This window comes from Ostrinia furnacalis, unplaced genomic scaffold (assembly GCF_004193835.3).
Source record: "Ostrinia furnacalis isolate ACB-3 unplaced genomic scaffold, ASM419383v2 OfSCF1172, whole genome shotgun sequence".
In the NCBI taxonomy this organism is placed as follows: domain Eukaryota; kingdom Metazoa; phylum Arthropoda; class Insecta; order Lepidoptera; family Crambidae; genus Ostrinia; species Ostrinia furnacalis.
This window is the reverse complement of record NW_021131411.1, coordinates 401320-419225: the sequence shown is the minus strand read 5'-3', so window position 1 is coordinate 419225 and position 17906 is coordinate 401320. Positions and strand designations below refer to the sequence as shown.

The 17906-nt window shown below is 37.3% G+C and overlaps 1 protein-coding gene across 1 annotated transcript; it reads right to left on the bottom strand.

The window, feature by feature from the left end:
• Positions 1-43: 43 nt before the first annotated feature.
• On the bottom strand, positions 44-17068 carry LOC114351686 (Probable cytochrome P450 301a1, mitochondrial). Its single transcript, XM_028302989.1, has 8 exons — positions 16460-17068; positions 7673-7866; positions 6947-7148; positions 5935-6097; positions 2875-3044; positions 2455-2533; positions 1526-1720; positions 44-614 (listed from the first exon to the last, which is right to left on the bottom strand). The coding sequence occupies exons 1-8, from the start codon at positions 16930-16932 to the stop codon at positions 501-503; spliced, it is 1590 nt and encodes a 529-aa protein (XP_028158790.1). The 5' UTR covers positions 16933-17068; the 3' UTR covers positions 44-500.
• Positions 17069-17906: the final 838 nt, after the last annotated feature.

The window sequence follows — 17906 nt, the reverse complement described above, 5'->3', positions numbered from 1 at the left end:
CTTCGGGACAATAAATGGGCCAGTGCTGAGAAGAAGCAGCTACTTAGCTAAGTTCCCTAGGCGCGTACATGAAGGTGACAACATATTTTAACCAAATTAAATTAATTTGAAACTATTCTTAAATTAGTGAGCATGCCTTTTTTCTGACACGTGCCTCATTAAAAAATATCGAAGCTTCGAAATTACTTTGTATGCTCCACCAACAAGGTGACACTGCCTTCGTCGCTTGGTTGGCGCGCTTAGCTAAGTGCCCTATGCCTGATTCTCCTTAGCTTGGTGATCTATGCGTCTCTAACGAAACGAAATTAATTTGAAACTATTCTTAAATTAGTGAACATGCCTTTTTTCTCACACGTGTCTCGAATTTCGAAATCATGAAAAAAAATATCGAAGCTTCGAAATTACTTTGTATGCTCCACCAACAAGGTGACACTGCCTTCGTCGCTTGGTTGACGCGCTTAGCTAAGTGCCCTATGCCTGACTCTCCTTAGCTAAGTGATCTACGCGTCTCTCTCCAACATGCGTAGACGCAGCGGACCGTCGGGCGCGTACATGAAGGTGACAGCGTATTCTAAAGGCTCGTGGTGGTATTCAAGCCGGTACCGCCTCAGCAACTGTGGATAAATAAACAAAACAATGAGGGTTTGGTTAATTGCGCTCACTAGTTTACGCCACTGGCGCATAGATCTGTCACTTGCTTGTGACTAACGACCGTATTCACAAACATTACTATGAGGTCTCACAGTGCGCGTGGACGCACAGGATGACACACAAACCAATCACAGAGCTCTATTCATCGCTGTGCGTTCGATTTGCCGATTCACTTAAGCAAGCATCGTTTGTGAATACGGGCGTAAGACGCGTAGATGGTGGCGCCAACTGTGTGCTTACCATGAATTTAAGTTAGATGTGCTTACCATGAATTTAAGTTAGATGTGCTCGCTAACGAGTGCGTCAAAAATATCTTTGAAGATTTTATTTATTTATTTAGGAAAACCAGGGTTTACAGTATGTAATAATGACATAAGATAGTTCTGCAAAGCTAGGGGCCCCGCTAGGGGCGTTCTAGAATTACTTATACTTATATTATATTCAATGTCACTTTTTTACGCAGTCGCTAGCGAGCACACCTAATTGAAACTCATGGTGAGCGTTGAAGCGGTGAGAGAACAATAGGCTAGATGACAAAATTTGACGTCACGCGACATTTCAACTCAATATAACACTGTTATTATTCGATTATGAGAAAAATGAAAAAATACGTACAGATTTATAAACCCGGTTGTGATGAGACTGTACTTGAATATGAAGCAAATAAGTCAAGATAAAAGCACATTTTTTGGTCGTGATAAATTTTTTTTTCATCATCATCATCTCAGCCACTTTTTCTTTCCACCTTTTCCGCCTTCCTGCTATCTTTACGATGTCGTCGGTCCACCTTGTGGGTGGAAGTCCCACCCTGCGTTTTCCGGTACGCGTAAGTTTATTTAACCTTCATCAATAACCAAACTTTTTTAAAACCCACCTTAGCCAACAGCACTTGTATCTCCAGATCAGCGAAGCGCCTGCCCAGGCATATCCGGGCACCGAACCCGTACGGCAGCGAGGCGAAGGGATGCAGCCGGCCGGACTCCAGCCACCGCTCCGGTCGGAACTCTTGAGGGTCGGCCACGAACTGCTCCATGTTGCCCGTCACTATGGTCGGAAATACCACTTGCACCTGGAAGAATTTTGTTTTGAACCTTAAGACAAGGGTATAAGCAGGCCTGTTCATCTCCGCGAGTTTACATAGAAAACAAAACAAGCACGATGGCACCCTACAGGATTACTATTCGACAAGGCCTCACATACGAGCGAGCATTGACTCACGCACGCGTATTCTTGTGTATGATGGAAAAAAATAAAAAAAATGGTGTACTAAAAAATACTGTGCAGTATTTAACTGCCTAGATAATAATAAAAACACAGAATGTACTTTTTTAAGTTGCCTGAAGAGACTGATAGGTAAATAAGTAGTTAATATTATTCATGATAATTCATGCTTAATCATGTATTTCCTCCGCCATTTTCTGCAGTTTGGCACTTCACGTCACACATCATTTTACCGAAGTCAGCCCTATGGCTTCGGCGCAGTACCGATCACTGACGTTTGTCAACAAAATGGTGCTCGACTCTTGAGATAGGCTAAATTACACCATATTGTTACGACATTGAGCATAATTTTTTTTAAATACATTCGCGAAGAACATCTTCTGTACGAAGTACTTATTATTATTCTGTGGTATAAGGGTAAAATATAGCGGGATCTTTAGAAACGCTTTTTAGTTCAAACCAGTAGTATGCTGAGATAACGCGTTCTACCAAACAAAAAGCAAACTTTATAACAATTAGTATTCTACAATTTATACTTGACTTGACACATACACTACATAATATTTTTACAAATTAACTTACTCCTTTTGGAATATGATATCCACAAATGACATCGTCTTCCTGCAATGTCCTTCCATTGCCAATAACTGTAGAATACATTCTGTAAAAAAATAAACAACTCAGTTAATAGCTCTATGCTATGATTAGAAATATGTCACCCCAAATAATAATAACATTCCCATCTAATTATGTACCACCTAAATAATTTTAATAAGTTTAAAGTTTGAATAGTTTCCACTGCAGAAGAAGGATTTTTTTCCAATTTAATAGACCTTCCTACAGTCCTTCCTTCAGATTGGGGAGGCATGTTCGCATATTTTACCCGCAGTCACTATTTACTATCCACAAACAATAATAACGTTCCTCAATTAGACCTAAAAATCTTCTACCTGTAAATTTCATTAATAAAAAACTAAAGAAGTCCCTATTTATGGTACTCACCTAAAAACCTCCCTAACAAAAGCCTTAGTGTAGTGCAGTTTGTCCAGGTCTGCGTACGTGAGAGGCTTGCTCGGATCCGGCAGAACTGTTCGGATTTCTTCCGCCATTTTCTCCTGTTGTTTCGTCCGCAACGCCGCTTGGTATAGGATGGAGCAGACCGCCATTGATATCTGGAAGGATAATACAAAATGATAAGTAACTAAGAACTAAGATTATGAAAAGGTTGTAGATTCTAGACAGGACCTGCAGAATAGATTGGGGGCATAATAAAATTCTAACGTAAATGATGACAAAGTTTTGTCGGTCACCATAAACGATATGTTATCATCATCAAACTAACACATAGTTTGTCGACTTTGTTGAGAGGTTTAACGAACTTGCATGTATGGAAATCGCCCACATGCGACGCGAACCAGAGTGGCGAACGAAAGGCTGCCCCGGTCGCAATACCGCAGAAAACTGAATCCGGCTCGAAGGACCATAATGTTGCTTAGAAGACTTCCAACAAGAGGTCGAAAAGGAATTTAAAAGGGGAGGAAGGCTGGAGATTGGAGAGAGGAGGTGCAAAACTAAGGGGTTTGAAGGGTAGATACGGGTCATTCCATAAAAATCTGTATATTTTCGACGTCATTTTGTCCGTAACTTTTTTAAGATGCTTTTGAATACTTTATTAGTGTAAATTATTGTTTATTAATTAATTATGTTATGTCTAAAAGGGCCAATCACTTTATGCTTTAATTTAGGAGAAATTACAATTATCAATTTTTTCAAACTACATTACTCCTATATGACTTCTAATAAAGTATAAAACTTATAACCTTAACATTTATAGATAAGTTAATACACATAATGTAGTTGTTTTGTTATTATCACTATACAGGGTGTCCCAAAAACAATGGATAACCCTGTAACCATCGATAGGCCTCGCCATGGTCTCCCTAACGTCCAATTTTGACCCCAGTAAAAATATCACCGTTTTCCAGATTTTTAAGTTTTTGTGCATTTTTACAAAATTGCCACCTACGATTACTTTTTCTCATGTTATTTCTACAAATGAGGATACTTTTCAATCTAGTTTTTTTCCTTATCACAAGGGATAGTTGGGCTATCAAAAGAAAAGATTAAAGTTCAACAAACTAGTTTAAAACTATGAAAATTTTAAGAAATTGCAGAGAAGAAGGAAAAATTAATTCATTGTCTTGCACTTTTGATCAGCCGTCGTGTAAAAAAAATGTAGGAAGACCATCGTGCCCATTACCTTAAAAACTTCCTTGGTTAATTGAGATTCTAAAAAGGTATCACAAGCCTATGTATTCTGTGTTATTTTTATCTTATGGCTACTTGAATAGCAACTAGTATGAAAAAAACTAGATTGAAAAGTATCCTCATTTGTAGAAATGGCATGAGAAAAAGTAATCGCAGGTGGCAATTTTGTAAAAATGCACAAAAACTTAAAAATCTGGAAAACGGTGATATTTTTCGTTCGTTCGTTTCAGCCAAATGACGTCCACTGCTGGACAAAGGCCTCCCCCAAGGTTTTCCACAATGAACGGTCCTGCGCTGCCCGCATCCAGGCTCTTCCCGCGACCTTTACCAGATCGTCGGTCCACCTAGTAGGAGGCCTGCCCACGCTACGTTTTCCAGCCCGTGGTCGCCACGTGATATTTTTACTGGGGTCAAAATTGGACGTTAGGGAGACCATGGCGAGGCCTATCGATGGTTACAGGGTTATCCATTGTTTTTGGGACACCCTGTATAAAAAACATCATTCCCTAACTAGTAATTTAGTCCCAAGTGCCATTTAAAGCTAGGGCCTGACGCTCTAGGGACTGACGATTTGGAGTAAAACTTAACACAAATGCAGATTAACTTTATATTATAAGATGCTTAATACGATGTGCCGAAAATAGCCAAAAAACCACACGTAAATACTATTAAATTATATACAATTTCCTATTATAATCAATAAAGCTACTCAACTAGGGACTGACGAAGTGACTGGATTAACACATGTTTCCGCAACAACTGGCACGACGTTTGCACTTATTCAAAAAACGGGTACCGCAAAGCCAGTATGGTCTGAGGATAACTTCGTATCGTACTTTAAACTCAACTAAATGTCATTCACTCTAAATACATATTAATGCGCAAAATTATAAAATCAGTGCGTGGCGAGGGAATGACGCTAAAAACTGTAGACTCTTTTTCAACTAAAGAAAATCAAATTATTGTTTATTGAAACCGCAAAATATTAATAGAATTTGGTGTAATATACATTTAAGTAGATTATTCGTTAATTAAAACAAAGGATAAAGTTGATGTTTTTATAAATGTGGGTCCCAAAACACAAACTTTTGGAGTACGGACATGCCTAGGGAATGACGTTTTGGGTCATTCAAAAGGAATTTAACATGTTTTAAAAATAGTTTCAAAAAATATAAATGGGTGATGAATAAAGCACATTGCGAGCTGTTATTTAACAATTTTGGAATTAAATATTAACAAATATTTCATGTGAAATGTGGCGCGGACTAAGAGTTGACATATTTTTGTGGAATGACCCATACAGGGGATTTGGTACAAGAAGTTTCAGGAGTTCAGCTACAGTTTAAAACATACCCAGGGCCAGTGCCATGTTGGTGGCGAAGGCGATCTTAGGGTAGCCTTCGCTCTTGAGCTCGCGCTCCAGGAGAGACAGGTCGTGCTCTGACGTCACCGTCTTGGTCTTCAGCCTTTCTAGAGCTTCAATCAGTGCCCAGATCCCCTTGCTCCCCTCTAAGAAGCTTTAGGAGCACAAAATCTGTGGCATCCTCTCAAGATGCGAAGCCCCTAATTTGCGCCCTCTATTCTCCAAGTTCTTTCCAGACTCTTTTTTAGAAACACTTGCCTGAGCACATATTTGTCTTTTAGGACGGGGTTGGGAAGGTAGGGGTAGAACGACTGCCAACGATAAGTCGAAAATTAAGTTAGAAGATGGGGGATGCTGGCGATTGAAGAGTGGGGGTTCAAAACTAGGGGGTTTTGTGGGTTTGAGGGGTTCACCTGTACTTTAAGACATACCGTGTCAATCCCCACGAGGATGAGGTCCAGCGCCATGATGGTGGCGATCTTGGGGTCTCCCTCGCTCTTGAGCACGCGCTCCAGGAGAGACAGGTCGTCCTCTGACGTCACCTTCTTGGTCTTCAGCCTTTCTAGAGCTTCGTTGATGTACCGGGAACAAAGTCTGGAATGTTAGAATACTTTATTAGCATGTTGTCTCTTTTGCCGCCACTTCGGAAGAATAACGACTGGTATATAATAAAACTGGCGAATAAAAGTTCCATAATTATACACCTACTCATGAGAATTAACCAATCTTATGTTATTCGTATTCATAGTATTCCACCGCTAAGAAAACATTTAGGTAATGATGCTGAAATGCCAGTTTACCTAGAGCTCGTTCAAACAACGAAAATCGTTCAAGAAAATCCTCACACATTTCTTAAGAATTTTATTCTTGAAGCAATTTAGTTGCTTCAAGAATAAAATTAAGATTAAGATACTTTAGTAATGGCATTTTAATACAATAACATCAAATTAAATTGCTTTCTATCTAATGAAGAATGTTATAGATTTGGAGTGGTCAATTGAAAAGGTGAAGGAATTTTATTTCGGTCGATTACTGCCTGAGTAGGTATTGAGGTGATGTATTTTGAAACAATGCTCAAAACACATTTCAATAACAAGGGGAAAATATTACTAAATACTCACTCTACAAAGAAGTTCATGTTAACGTATTTTGTCCACAGTGGCGTGGGGAAATACCGCCAGTAGGGCACCTTCAGAATAAATGACATGCCTCCTATTATACTGTCATTTATGAAAATGGACCTCAAAATAATCTACATAAAGAACACAATCAAATACTCACTCTACAAAGAAGTTCATGTTAACGTATTTTGTCTACAGCGGCGTGGGGAAATACCGCCAGTAGGGCACCTTCAGAATAAATGGCATGCCTCCTATTACTTATACTGTCATAAGAAAATGGACCTCAAAATAATCTACATAAAGCACAGAATCAAATACTCACTCTACAAAGAAGTTCATGTTGTTAACGTATTTGGTCCACAGCGGCGTTGGGAAGTATCGCCAGTATGGTGCCTTCAACTCCAGCACCGCTACGTTCCTCAGCGCGTATTTGGCGGCGTCGATGATCCTCTGGGGCTCCGGGTTGCTGGACAGGTCCGAGGAGAGGCAGCCGAGCCGCACGTCTAAGGCTACGCGACCGATGCCTGGGGACAAAAGGCTGGTATGGTGAAAGGGGTATTTTTAACGCGCGAGGGTAAGGGAAGAATACGAAATTTTTACAAACGCAATTATGCGTGCAGCGTTCTATAGGTACAACACGGTCGAGTTAACCGCACACCTGGCAGCCGTGACGTCACATAGATGCTCTCTGTTACGGATGGGGTAAACGGGGCAAATCTGCGGGAAAGTGGGAGGGAGATTCGCATTCCAGCGAGGTGCGCATTATAGCTGGATTGGGATGTACAGTCGTAGTTAGAGCTCAGCAACGTCAGAGCTAAATCCAATGTCAATGACAGGAGATAGAAGGCTCGTATCGTAAAATTTAATTGTGTATTTTCACCTCAAGAGGCAGAGTATAGGCTCAAGTTGCAGCCTTCGTCAACGATTCCGAACTTACATAACTTATATGGACTGATGTGCACACAGATTAGACAGGAAATCCACCTACTGTAAGCGTGGCCATACCCATGACCATAACCTTGGCTGTTAAAACACAATAGCTACTCACACTCCAACGACCACCGGTGGATGTCATTGTCAAACTGGTGTGGCAAATCGCCAAGCTCATCTCGCGCGCCCTCCATGTACTTGATAAAGTCTTCGGTGACCATCTCGATGGGCCCAACGTACTTCTTCACCGTCTGAGGCTGCAGGATCGGCCTCTGGACCTTCGAGCGAAACTTGCGCCATTGCTCGCCGTGTCTGGAAAAAGAAAACAATTCATTGACTTTTGTGACATAACCCGACGGATTAGCAAGCTGAAATGGCAATGAACAGGGCACATGGTACGCAGAACTGACGGCCGATGGTGCAGCAAGGTTCTGGAGTGGAGGCCGCGTACCGGAAAACAGCGTGGGACGTCCACCCACAAGGTGAACCGACGACATTATAAAAGTAGCAGGAAGGCGCTGGACGCAGGCCGCTACCAACCGGTCAACATGGAAATCATTAGGAGAGGCCTGTTCATCAGTGGACGTCCTATGGCTGAAATGATGATGATGACTTTCTATGAAAAGGCTTTTAAAGAGCTCTTTTATACGACCCAACATATTTTCCACTCACGCTCACGCAGAGTGATGATCGCAAATCAGCTTTTACGGGGTTTTTGTAGGGTGGGATTCCCATACAAAGAACGTGTCTTTTTGGCATTTCATCGCAGGATAAATGCTTGTTTTCAATATAATGCAGGTATAGCCAATAAATGTACCTAAAAAACCCTTCTTCCGTGTGCCTATATTATTATTTTTTATCTTATGCAATAATTAAATAATTTATCGGTGAACTACATTGGTAATATCGTAATTTTACCAATGTAGTTTTGCTTTTTTTTTATTTCACCTCTTTTGTCTTTTGTGATGTCCATGGCAATAAATGTTTCTTTCTTTCTTTCTTTCTTTCTAATATCCAGTTTTGAACTTGTATCATAGAGCAAAAATTTACAATTATGTGACTTTCTTTTACATAATATCACACAAGAAACAGCATTATACAATTATTATTTTTTATGCATAACAGGGCAGGTATTTTACCACAATCGCACCTGATCACTGATGTTAAGTGGGATGCAGTTCAGGATGGTACATATTATCTGCCCTGTGTAAGTGCTTATTCACTCTCGCCTTTTCAAGGCGAGAGTGAATAGTGCCAATGCCAATTTATCATTTTAATTAAAACAATACTCGTAATAAGTTAATTGATGTATTAATTCAGTTCCGATAACTTTTTGACAACTTACTTTTAAAAAAAACTCCTAAAAACGCAGCACGCAATCAACGTATGATTTCACTTTTTAAAATAATTCAATTTATATGATAACGTATTTATAATTGCATATCTTTTGATCGACACAATAGAAGCATATGAAATCGTTTTTTACACAACAAAACCTTCTACAAAGGTTAAAAGTATTTGCCAACGTCTGATAATACAATTGAAAGTACATATTAAAGGTAGCTACTAAGTAAGTACCTACTAAAGATTTTAATTTTCATTTCTTTCATACAATACTCGTACTTCTTAATTAGCAGTAGATATTCCGAGCAACTACTGTTAAACTAAGAAGTAGTTAAGAAAGTTAGGAGAAAACGACATGCACTTAAGTATTTCATACCAGTCAAACAATATTGTTTACTTGTAAAGTTGTAAACATAACACAAATGCATGCATAATTTTCTTTAGTAAACAATAGACTTACAAAAATCTATTAAGATACCTACAACATGACAAAATAATGATACATAAATCTAATAAGTTCGTTCGTTAGTAATTATATTTTTTATTTGGTTGTATAACTTATTTTAAATATTAATACTAACATGTTCGTTACGTGAACCAGGCTAGGCAAGAACCAAATGTTTTCTAAGCACGTAGGTATTATATTGTGATCTAACTTTGCGTACTGATAAGTTTGTATATTTCACTAAAATTACTTGTAATTTTTTATTGTTGACATGACCGTAAATAAGACAACTGACCCAGACAAAGAGGTGAGCCCTTTGTCTGCATTGTAGTTTTGTAGCCTACATATATCATGTAAAACAGTTATTGTTAACATTGTGTTTTACATACGTAAACGGTATGTCAAGGTTTTTCTGCTGGTATTTTCCGACTCGTATTCCGAAATGACTCAAAAAATTATTCAATTTCGATCATTTGTGAATTGGTTGAATTTAAATTTTTAGTCCAATAACAGGTGTTAATATTTGTTTTTAACCGACTTAAAAAAAAGGTTCTCAATTTGTATTATTGAGAGCATGAAAGTTGTTTCATAATACGCTACGCTACTCAATGTCAGATAAAAAGGCTTAAAATTTTAATATGAAACAAGTCTTTCCAATTTCTGCCAGGTCCCTTGGAACTTGTTTTACAATGACGTGCTGGAGGCAATTATCTTCAAGGTAATTTTAATACAATACATGTTTACTTACTTATCCACATTTAAAATTCACTGTAAAAAATACGTTTTAATTCAACTAGTGGTAATACTTAAGTACCTATTTTAGGGTTCCGATGGTAGAGGCGAGTTCGCCTTGAATGCACATGGTCTCGGCTCGGCGTTGATCCCAGTTGGGTTAATTTTCGTAATAAGAGATGCCCGTTTTCACCATCAATTCCTCATTTTTAAGTGACCCCTATGGTAACACATAAAAGGAATTTTGTTTTTAAAGGGGTCACTTAGGAATTAGGATTGATGGTGAAAACGGGCAATATAGTTTCTATTTCCGTTATAGTTCATCTTTACAACTTGTCACTAAGTACTATAAGTGATTCTTTACTTTGAAATTGTGACAGTCACCATAGTTCGTATTTATTCATTAGTGATGTCCGCGACTTTATTTGCTCTTAAGTTAAGAAACCTACAATCCATAAATAATCCATTAATTTATTACATAAAAAACATCCCTCTAGCCATCTTCGCCTTTTGCTTGCGTTTAGTGTGGTTTAGGTATTAGTATGATTATTTACTTTAAGATAATGTCCATTTAATTTTAACTGGCAGTAACTACTAAATGCTTTAGCTAACAGAAAATACAAGGATATACCATATTTACAAGAATGTTTAAACATGATGCGAAGAAATCGGTCGTGGAATGACAATATGCACTTGTCGCTGTTACGATCAGTTCGCGTGAAAATCGTTGGGAATACAAATCACCTTCAATAGCATCTATAAAATACACAAATTGACTTTATGGTTGTTGTCCCTCTTTGGGCGATAGACTGAGAGGTCATGACTGTTTTTCATACAAAACAAAAAATAAGACAAAAGACTTTTATTATTCCCAAAGGTCCACGGGTCCACGATTGTATTGTTCTTCTTTTCACATGGTTCATGAATTTTAAAATGTACATATTTTCTATGTACTTACGTATTTATGTATGCTTTTTTACTTTTTATGTCGTGGACCCGTTGGGAATCAAAGATGAACTTACATTTTTTGAAAACAATAGAGATGTGGATCTTTGGTAATGAGCTAAAAGACTATCAGTCAGTATCAATATAATGGATAAGTTTCCTTATGTTGAAAACATTTTTATATTTCTATAAATGGGATTAAAATATAGATCAAAACAAAAAAGACGGCGAAGTATTTTTTTTTAAATCCATCAAAAAATGGCTGAGAAATTAATTATTTAAATTACCTTGAGTGACATTGGCTGAAAAATTAAAACTATTAGATTTTAAAAAATTGGATCTGTCAACAGCACTGGACCAGGGGTGATTTACTGATTGTACTCCGAATGACTGCCGTGACTACAGCGACCAAATGGCGCGAAATATTTGTTATGCGCAACTTTAGGGCCTTGTAACTTCTTTATTTGTAGAGATATTTCATGATTCTTTCACAATTATTATTAGTTTTACTTATATTTTCAAGTTTTAAAAGAAAAAAATTAAACTTCTCCATTACGATGTTTTGTAGCGATTCGGGTGTTAAACCTTAATAAAAAATCATACAGATAGATTATTCACTATTCACTTTTATGTTAAGTGGGTAGGTAGATTTGTAAGTCGTATTAGTACCTATAGGTTATAGCTAAAATAACTATGGGATTTCCATTTTGTTCACATAATATTACCTATGGGTAGATCCGCCGATTTGATTCCGCGAGATTTATTTTACGTTTTTAGAAAAACTTTACAGGAATGCGTGCAANTGATGTCGTTTATTCACAGCACACACTCGAGGCGAGTCCACACCATTAACATAAATAATGTTTGTCTGTCCTTCAAACGGCTCACACCAATGATATAATATAAAAATTCTGTAATATCATTGGCTCACACCCATGAGTTCTATCGAAGTTACGTATTATGTATGATGTACAGTCATCGTCTAATACTCTAATAGTTCTTGACATTCAAAGAAACCATAAAGTTCGCAACACGTCTTTGTTATAATTGGAACAAGGTTGTGTTGTCAACTTTTCGGTGTCTTTGGATATCACCGACTATTTGACGCTGACTCTACCTATAGTCTGATAGGTTTCGATTGATTGATTACCCTTACTATACTCAACGAATGTGGTCAAATACCTTTAAATCTGAATTAAAAAGTGTCGCATCGCCACAAAAAAGAAGGGAAGAGGAAGACCTCAATCCACCTGGATGACGAATTTCCAAAGGACATGAAAGTATTGGAAAGACGTTCGAGATAGAAATAAATGACGTTGTATGATTGGGATAGCCGACCCCGCGTAACGGGATAAGGCGGGGCAGAAAAAGAATTAATCAGATTTTTTTAACGATCCAAGAAATGTTCAAAGTTTAAACTAAACGGTGCCATATTGCGTTTTCGATAATCTTGCATAAATTAATCTAACACGAAGAATTCGGCATATTAATACGATTTAGCCAGTATAATTGTATCTTTAACCTTGATTAGGTATATATTTTAAAATTTATATGAAGAGGCTATTTTTAAACAGTTAGAAGTTACTTTATTATGTCCCATTTTAAGACAATCTTCTTTTATATTTCTTGCGTCCACTTTATTTTGAATCATCGTCATCATCATCAATTCAGCCACAGGACGTCCACTGCAGAACATAGGCCATCCCCAATGACTTCCACATCGCACGGTTAGTAGCGCCTTATTTTGAATTTACGGTCCTAATTATAAAGTAGGTATCGCATTTTGAAACAGTTAAATGTCTTAACCACCCAAATTAAATTCAAGAATATTCAAGCCTGATATGGAATAAATAAATAATTCTAACCAATGCATATAACTTTAATACGATTCAGTGCGTAAATTGGCCTCATTAGTTAATTACTTCATTATTATGTTGACTAAATAAGGGCATTGGTATGTTACCTAATTATTCAATGTCAAACATAATTTGCTAGCCAGCAGAAACTGGCAAAATGACTTTGAGTTTGAATTATTTGACTTGACTGTGCCTATTTTTGATTACTTGACGACTACTTAACTTTAACTACTACAAACAAACAGACAGTTCGTCGACAATGCTAAACGGCTTATTCGTTTCGAAAAATTGACCAGTTCTATTGCCGCACACTACACGCCTGACCGTGATAATCATCAGTCATTATCACTCGTATCACGTCACGTACCATCACCGCGGCTTTCGTTTCGGCCTGCTGACCAAGTGGGCCAAGTGCCCCCCCTCCCCCCTTTTACCACACCCATCATTGATACAATGTTCTACTATCATTCACCGTACATCGCTTATTTTGTAACGTGCACTAACTAATGCGTCAGCTAAAATCGGATATGGTCAATTGGTCAGGTAGATACAAACGACACTTTTTCGCGTGAAACGAAATCTATACTTACTAATATTATAAAGCTGAAGAGTTTGTTTGCTTGAACGCGCTAATCTCAGGAACTACTGATCCGATTTAAAAATATTTTTGTGTTGAATAGCCCTTTATCGAGGAAGGCTTTAGGCTATTAACAAACATCACTCTATAGCTAATAGGAACAGAGCAGTAAAGAAAAATGTTACAAAAACGGGGCTTATTATCCAAACTATATATTTTCACTCGTACGAAGTCTCGAGCAGAGCTAGTTGAGTTGTTAAATGTTTGACGAAGTGTCTTGAAGATTGTATGAATCACATGTATGAACAATACAGAAAAATTAAAGTAAGTAATCAGAAAGATTTATAACTATTGCACGGACACAGATGTTTAACTAGATCTTTGTCAGGATTTGAAATGTTGTCCGTCGATTTTAAATTGTTTTATTTTAATTGGCTATAACACATTACGGGTGTAGGGAAATCTTTAACTACCACCCAGGCGTAATTAGAAATAATAAAATAAATGTAGCTTAGTTAACAGCATGAAATTTAATTACGTACCTATTTGTTTCGTATCGTACGTTTTTATAATTTAATGAAAAATAATTTTTAATGCGCATAAATAAGTATCATAAAATAACCTTACAAAACTTGTATGACAACGAAACATGGCGTTTGTGAAGAACCAAAGTTGACTATGCTTCTAAATCTAAATATACGGCACGCCCATTTGACCAAAAGAATCCGTTTCGAACCGGTCAGTAAAAAACCGGTTTGGAATCGCACCTTGTGCTCCTACCACAACCTTGTCATACTTGAAAGTTCACGACACAACGAAAAAGTATTTAAAGCACAACATTTTAACTCTATTGTAATTAAGAATTTAACCCTTTGTATTATTATTTTAAGGAGGACAGATGATACATAGTATCGTACTTAATTCATCAAACCGAAGTCAATAAAGGTCAGTCGTTAATAAAGCATACAAACATTCTAGTGTTGCACTCGATTATGTTATGTCGCTATTATCCTTGTCACAGAGCGCTAAACAGTGTCAATAGCATGACATAGCATAACCACTGTTCGCCGTTTAGCACTTCTGGTGCAAATAAGTTGTATGCACAATAAAATGAAGAGTGACAAGCACGCAAGGTCAGGAACTACCTTGCAGATGCCCGTGTCATTGACAAGGAATAAACAATAAATTATATAGGACCTAATAGTGTATTTTGGGCGACTCCAATCAATTTATATAAAGGTTTAGCAAAAGTTGCAGAAATCAAGTCTTTAGAGGTCAAACTTTTTTGACTAGTGCAATAAGAACAAAAAGAGAATAGATCTCTATGCTACATATTAGGTATAATAACTTTATCTCATCTCCAACGCTCAATGCGTTATCTAAAGTAAATAGAAGCTTGATATTTTAACAATAATATCTATCCCCTGTGCTACACCAAACACCTTTTAACCTACGAATGCCATTGGTTTATATTTTATGCGTCCATGATCTATGCAAACTTCGAAATTGCTAACTAATGTGGCCTCAAAATATCTATCAATATCAAATATTATTCAGTGAAATCTAATCCGGTTATTTTATTGGATTATAAAGATTTATTGCTGGCGGTAGAAAAGAGGCAGGTACTGGATACTTAAATGTACAAATCAAATAAGTATAAAGCAATAAAATAAATGCAACAACTAAGTACTTCGAAGAATTGAAGACATACAACTTGAAGAAATATTTTAACTAAATGCAACTTTGAAAATTAAAATGCAACATGCTGCATACAAATTGTGCAACTGGTAGAGGTTTTAGGTCTAGGATTTATACTTAAGGCTTATGGTATGTGCCTGAGGTATTATGAAACTTGTTTAGTTTGACTAATTAGTTTGAACACTCGAGCAAATAAAGTTTTGTGTTATTGAATAGAACGTACGGATAGCTTTGTAAATAAGAACTTAAGGTTAACTTTAGAACTTAAAAGTTATGCAACACTGGAGCTAAATTATTATAAAATATATAGGACCTAATAGTGTACCTTGCGTGACTCTAAACAATTTCATATGAAAGTAGGTACTAGTTTAACGAAAGTTTATGAAATGTCAAATCATTGATATAATTTTAATGGACTGTTTTTGCATTTGTAACGTCTTTGTTTGTATGGTCTTCCTCTACATCCGATCTTTCAGTATTTTATACTGAGTCAAACGGCATGTTGCTTCACCAGCGATGCGTGAAGCTATTTACATTCAAAAGCGATTAGTCTTACTATCTCTCCTTATTGGTAATCGATATTATATTATTATGCATGTATGATTCGACATTTATTTTACAATTATAGTCACAGGAAGAATAGTTCAAACAAGTTTAAATTCATTTATTTTACGTTTGTTATTGAAGTTTTGATTTACGTTCATATTTATGAAAGAAATTAATTATTTAATCGAATTCGATCTCGACATCGGTCGGATTTAATTTGTCATTATACCAATAACATCATAATTTACCCGTATCTAATATATTAGTTTATCCTTGTTAAAAATTGTATGCGTTTACACCATTATAAAGTTTCACCACTATGTTTATACCACAAAGTTGTGGCAAGCCTAGTGACAAACAACTTTCGCAATCCTCCAAGCTAGCTTAACTTTAATGGGAACATTATTGCTTAGATAATTTTGCAACGTTTCCTTAATTATATGACTTACAGTAACTACTGTGAGCGGACGATAATGACCATTATTTTCTTGAATGTTTCTTGAATTGAAGAACTACTTCATTTAGACTTTTTGCTTTCATTGAGACCAGATTTAAGAACCAGTCTTATTAAAATGTCTTAGGCAAATTGCGAACGAATAAAAAAGGTGAAAGTCGTGAAACTACCAACGGTATTGCCGCTCTAAATACTAATGACATCCTATGTGATCAACGGTTTTCTCATATGGATGTAAAGCAAGCTCGTTTTAGAAGTTTTTTGATGATTGATATAAGATTTAAGGATGAACGAAGACAAACACTTACACTCCAACAACTCCTGGAAGCTCCCCAAAGAAATCCTTCCGAACCTCCGACTTGTATTTAACCAAGCACGGCATAGCTGGCCTGAACGGTGTAGGCCCTTCCCGTCTATACATCCTTTCGATTTCATCTGCATCGTACACGAACAACAAATCTGGTCTGCCGATGAGTCCACCCAAGCGGACGATCCTCCCGTACTTGTCCAAGAAAAATTTGGTCACTTTCGCGAATTCCGAGATATCGAACTGTCCGATTACCGGTACCATGCGCCACGTATTCCCTAATATGGGTATCGGTTTAGGTCCTGGCACTTCTGAGTAGGGTTTGGCGTTGGCGAAGATTTCCTCGTTGACTTCCGCGGTTGGGGCTACTTGGGACTGTTGTCGTTTGGAGAATGGGCACCCTGAGGAGGAGTACCGTACGTTTTTGAGGGCGGCCGGCGCGTAGGCCGAGAGCGATCGGAGAGAACGACCCATAGCGGTGAAGGCCGCGAGTACGACTGCGCGAGATCCACGACGGAGTACCGTTGCGCGGGAGTCGACGGAACGAGACCAAACGAGACTGACATTGCAGTCATGGCCGGATGCAATGCCATTCACTTTTGGGATTACAACAAACATTGGGAACAAAGTAAGGAAGTCACTTCCTAACTGTTTTTGATTGTGATTGTTAAAATAATTAACAGAAAGTGACAGTAGCATGCTTTGGTGCCATTTATTATAAGTAATAACTATTTATTCGATAAAATACGATTCCTTTCACATTTTTGTTCATATTCTTCAGGGTGTTCGTTCATAATACAAAACTAAAAAGGTCTTTCGAAAATTTGCAGAATTCAAAATTTAAAATAGGCAGAACTTTTTGTCTATGGTCTGGTGGTCTATAGTCATAGTCATAGTCATATACGGCATTAATTAATGTCATAACAATTGATTATCTATTGTGTCTAGATTCGCGGGCCTTGAAGGATTAATTTAAAGATAACTGTGACAATTTATTTGAAACCCTAATTGGGGAGACGAAGTAATTTTACTCTTTACTGAAAAAAACTATTATACATATTTTTGCAACAATAGCTCTGATAATCGTAGTCTTATAAACTAGCTAACTAGTTAATAAGTCGTCTGCAGACACAGATTCTTTGCGGCACATTTTCTCAGCGCGCTTGAGATGCGCGTGCGTCGCATTGCGTGTGATTTCTACCGAGTGATGCATGCAGCAGACGCGATGCATACTAATCGCTGTAGTTGTAATAAGTATGTAACGCAGTAAGTCGGAATTGTCTTTCTATACAGATTAGTTCTTACAGTTTTAGTTAGTGAGCTTCTGACCGAATTATGAAGCAGGTTACTAGTTTTATCTTATGACTCTGGTATTGTTTTGATTTTTATAGGTAATTATTTTTATAGCAATGATCTACAAAGAAGAAAGATTTAAATGCCTGTTTGTT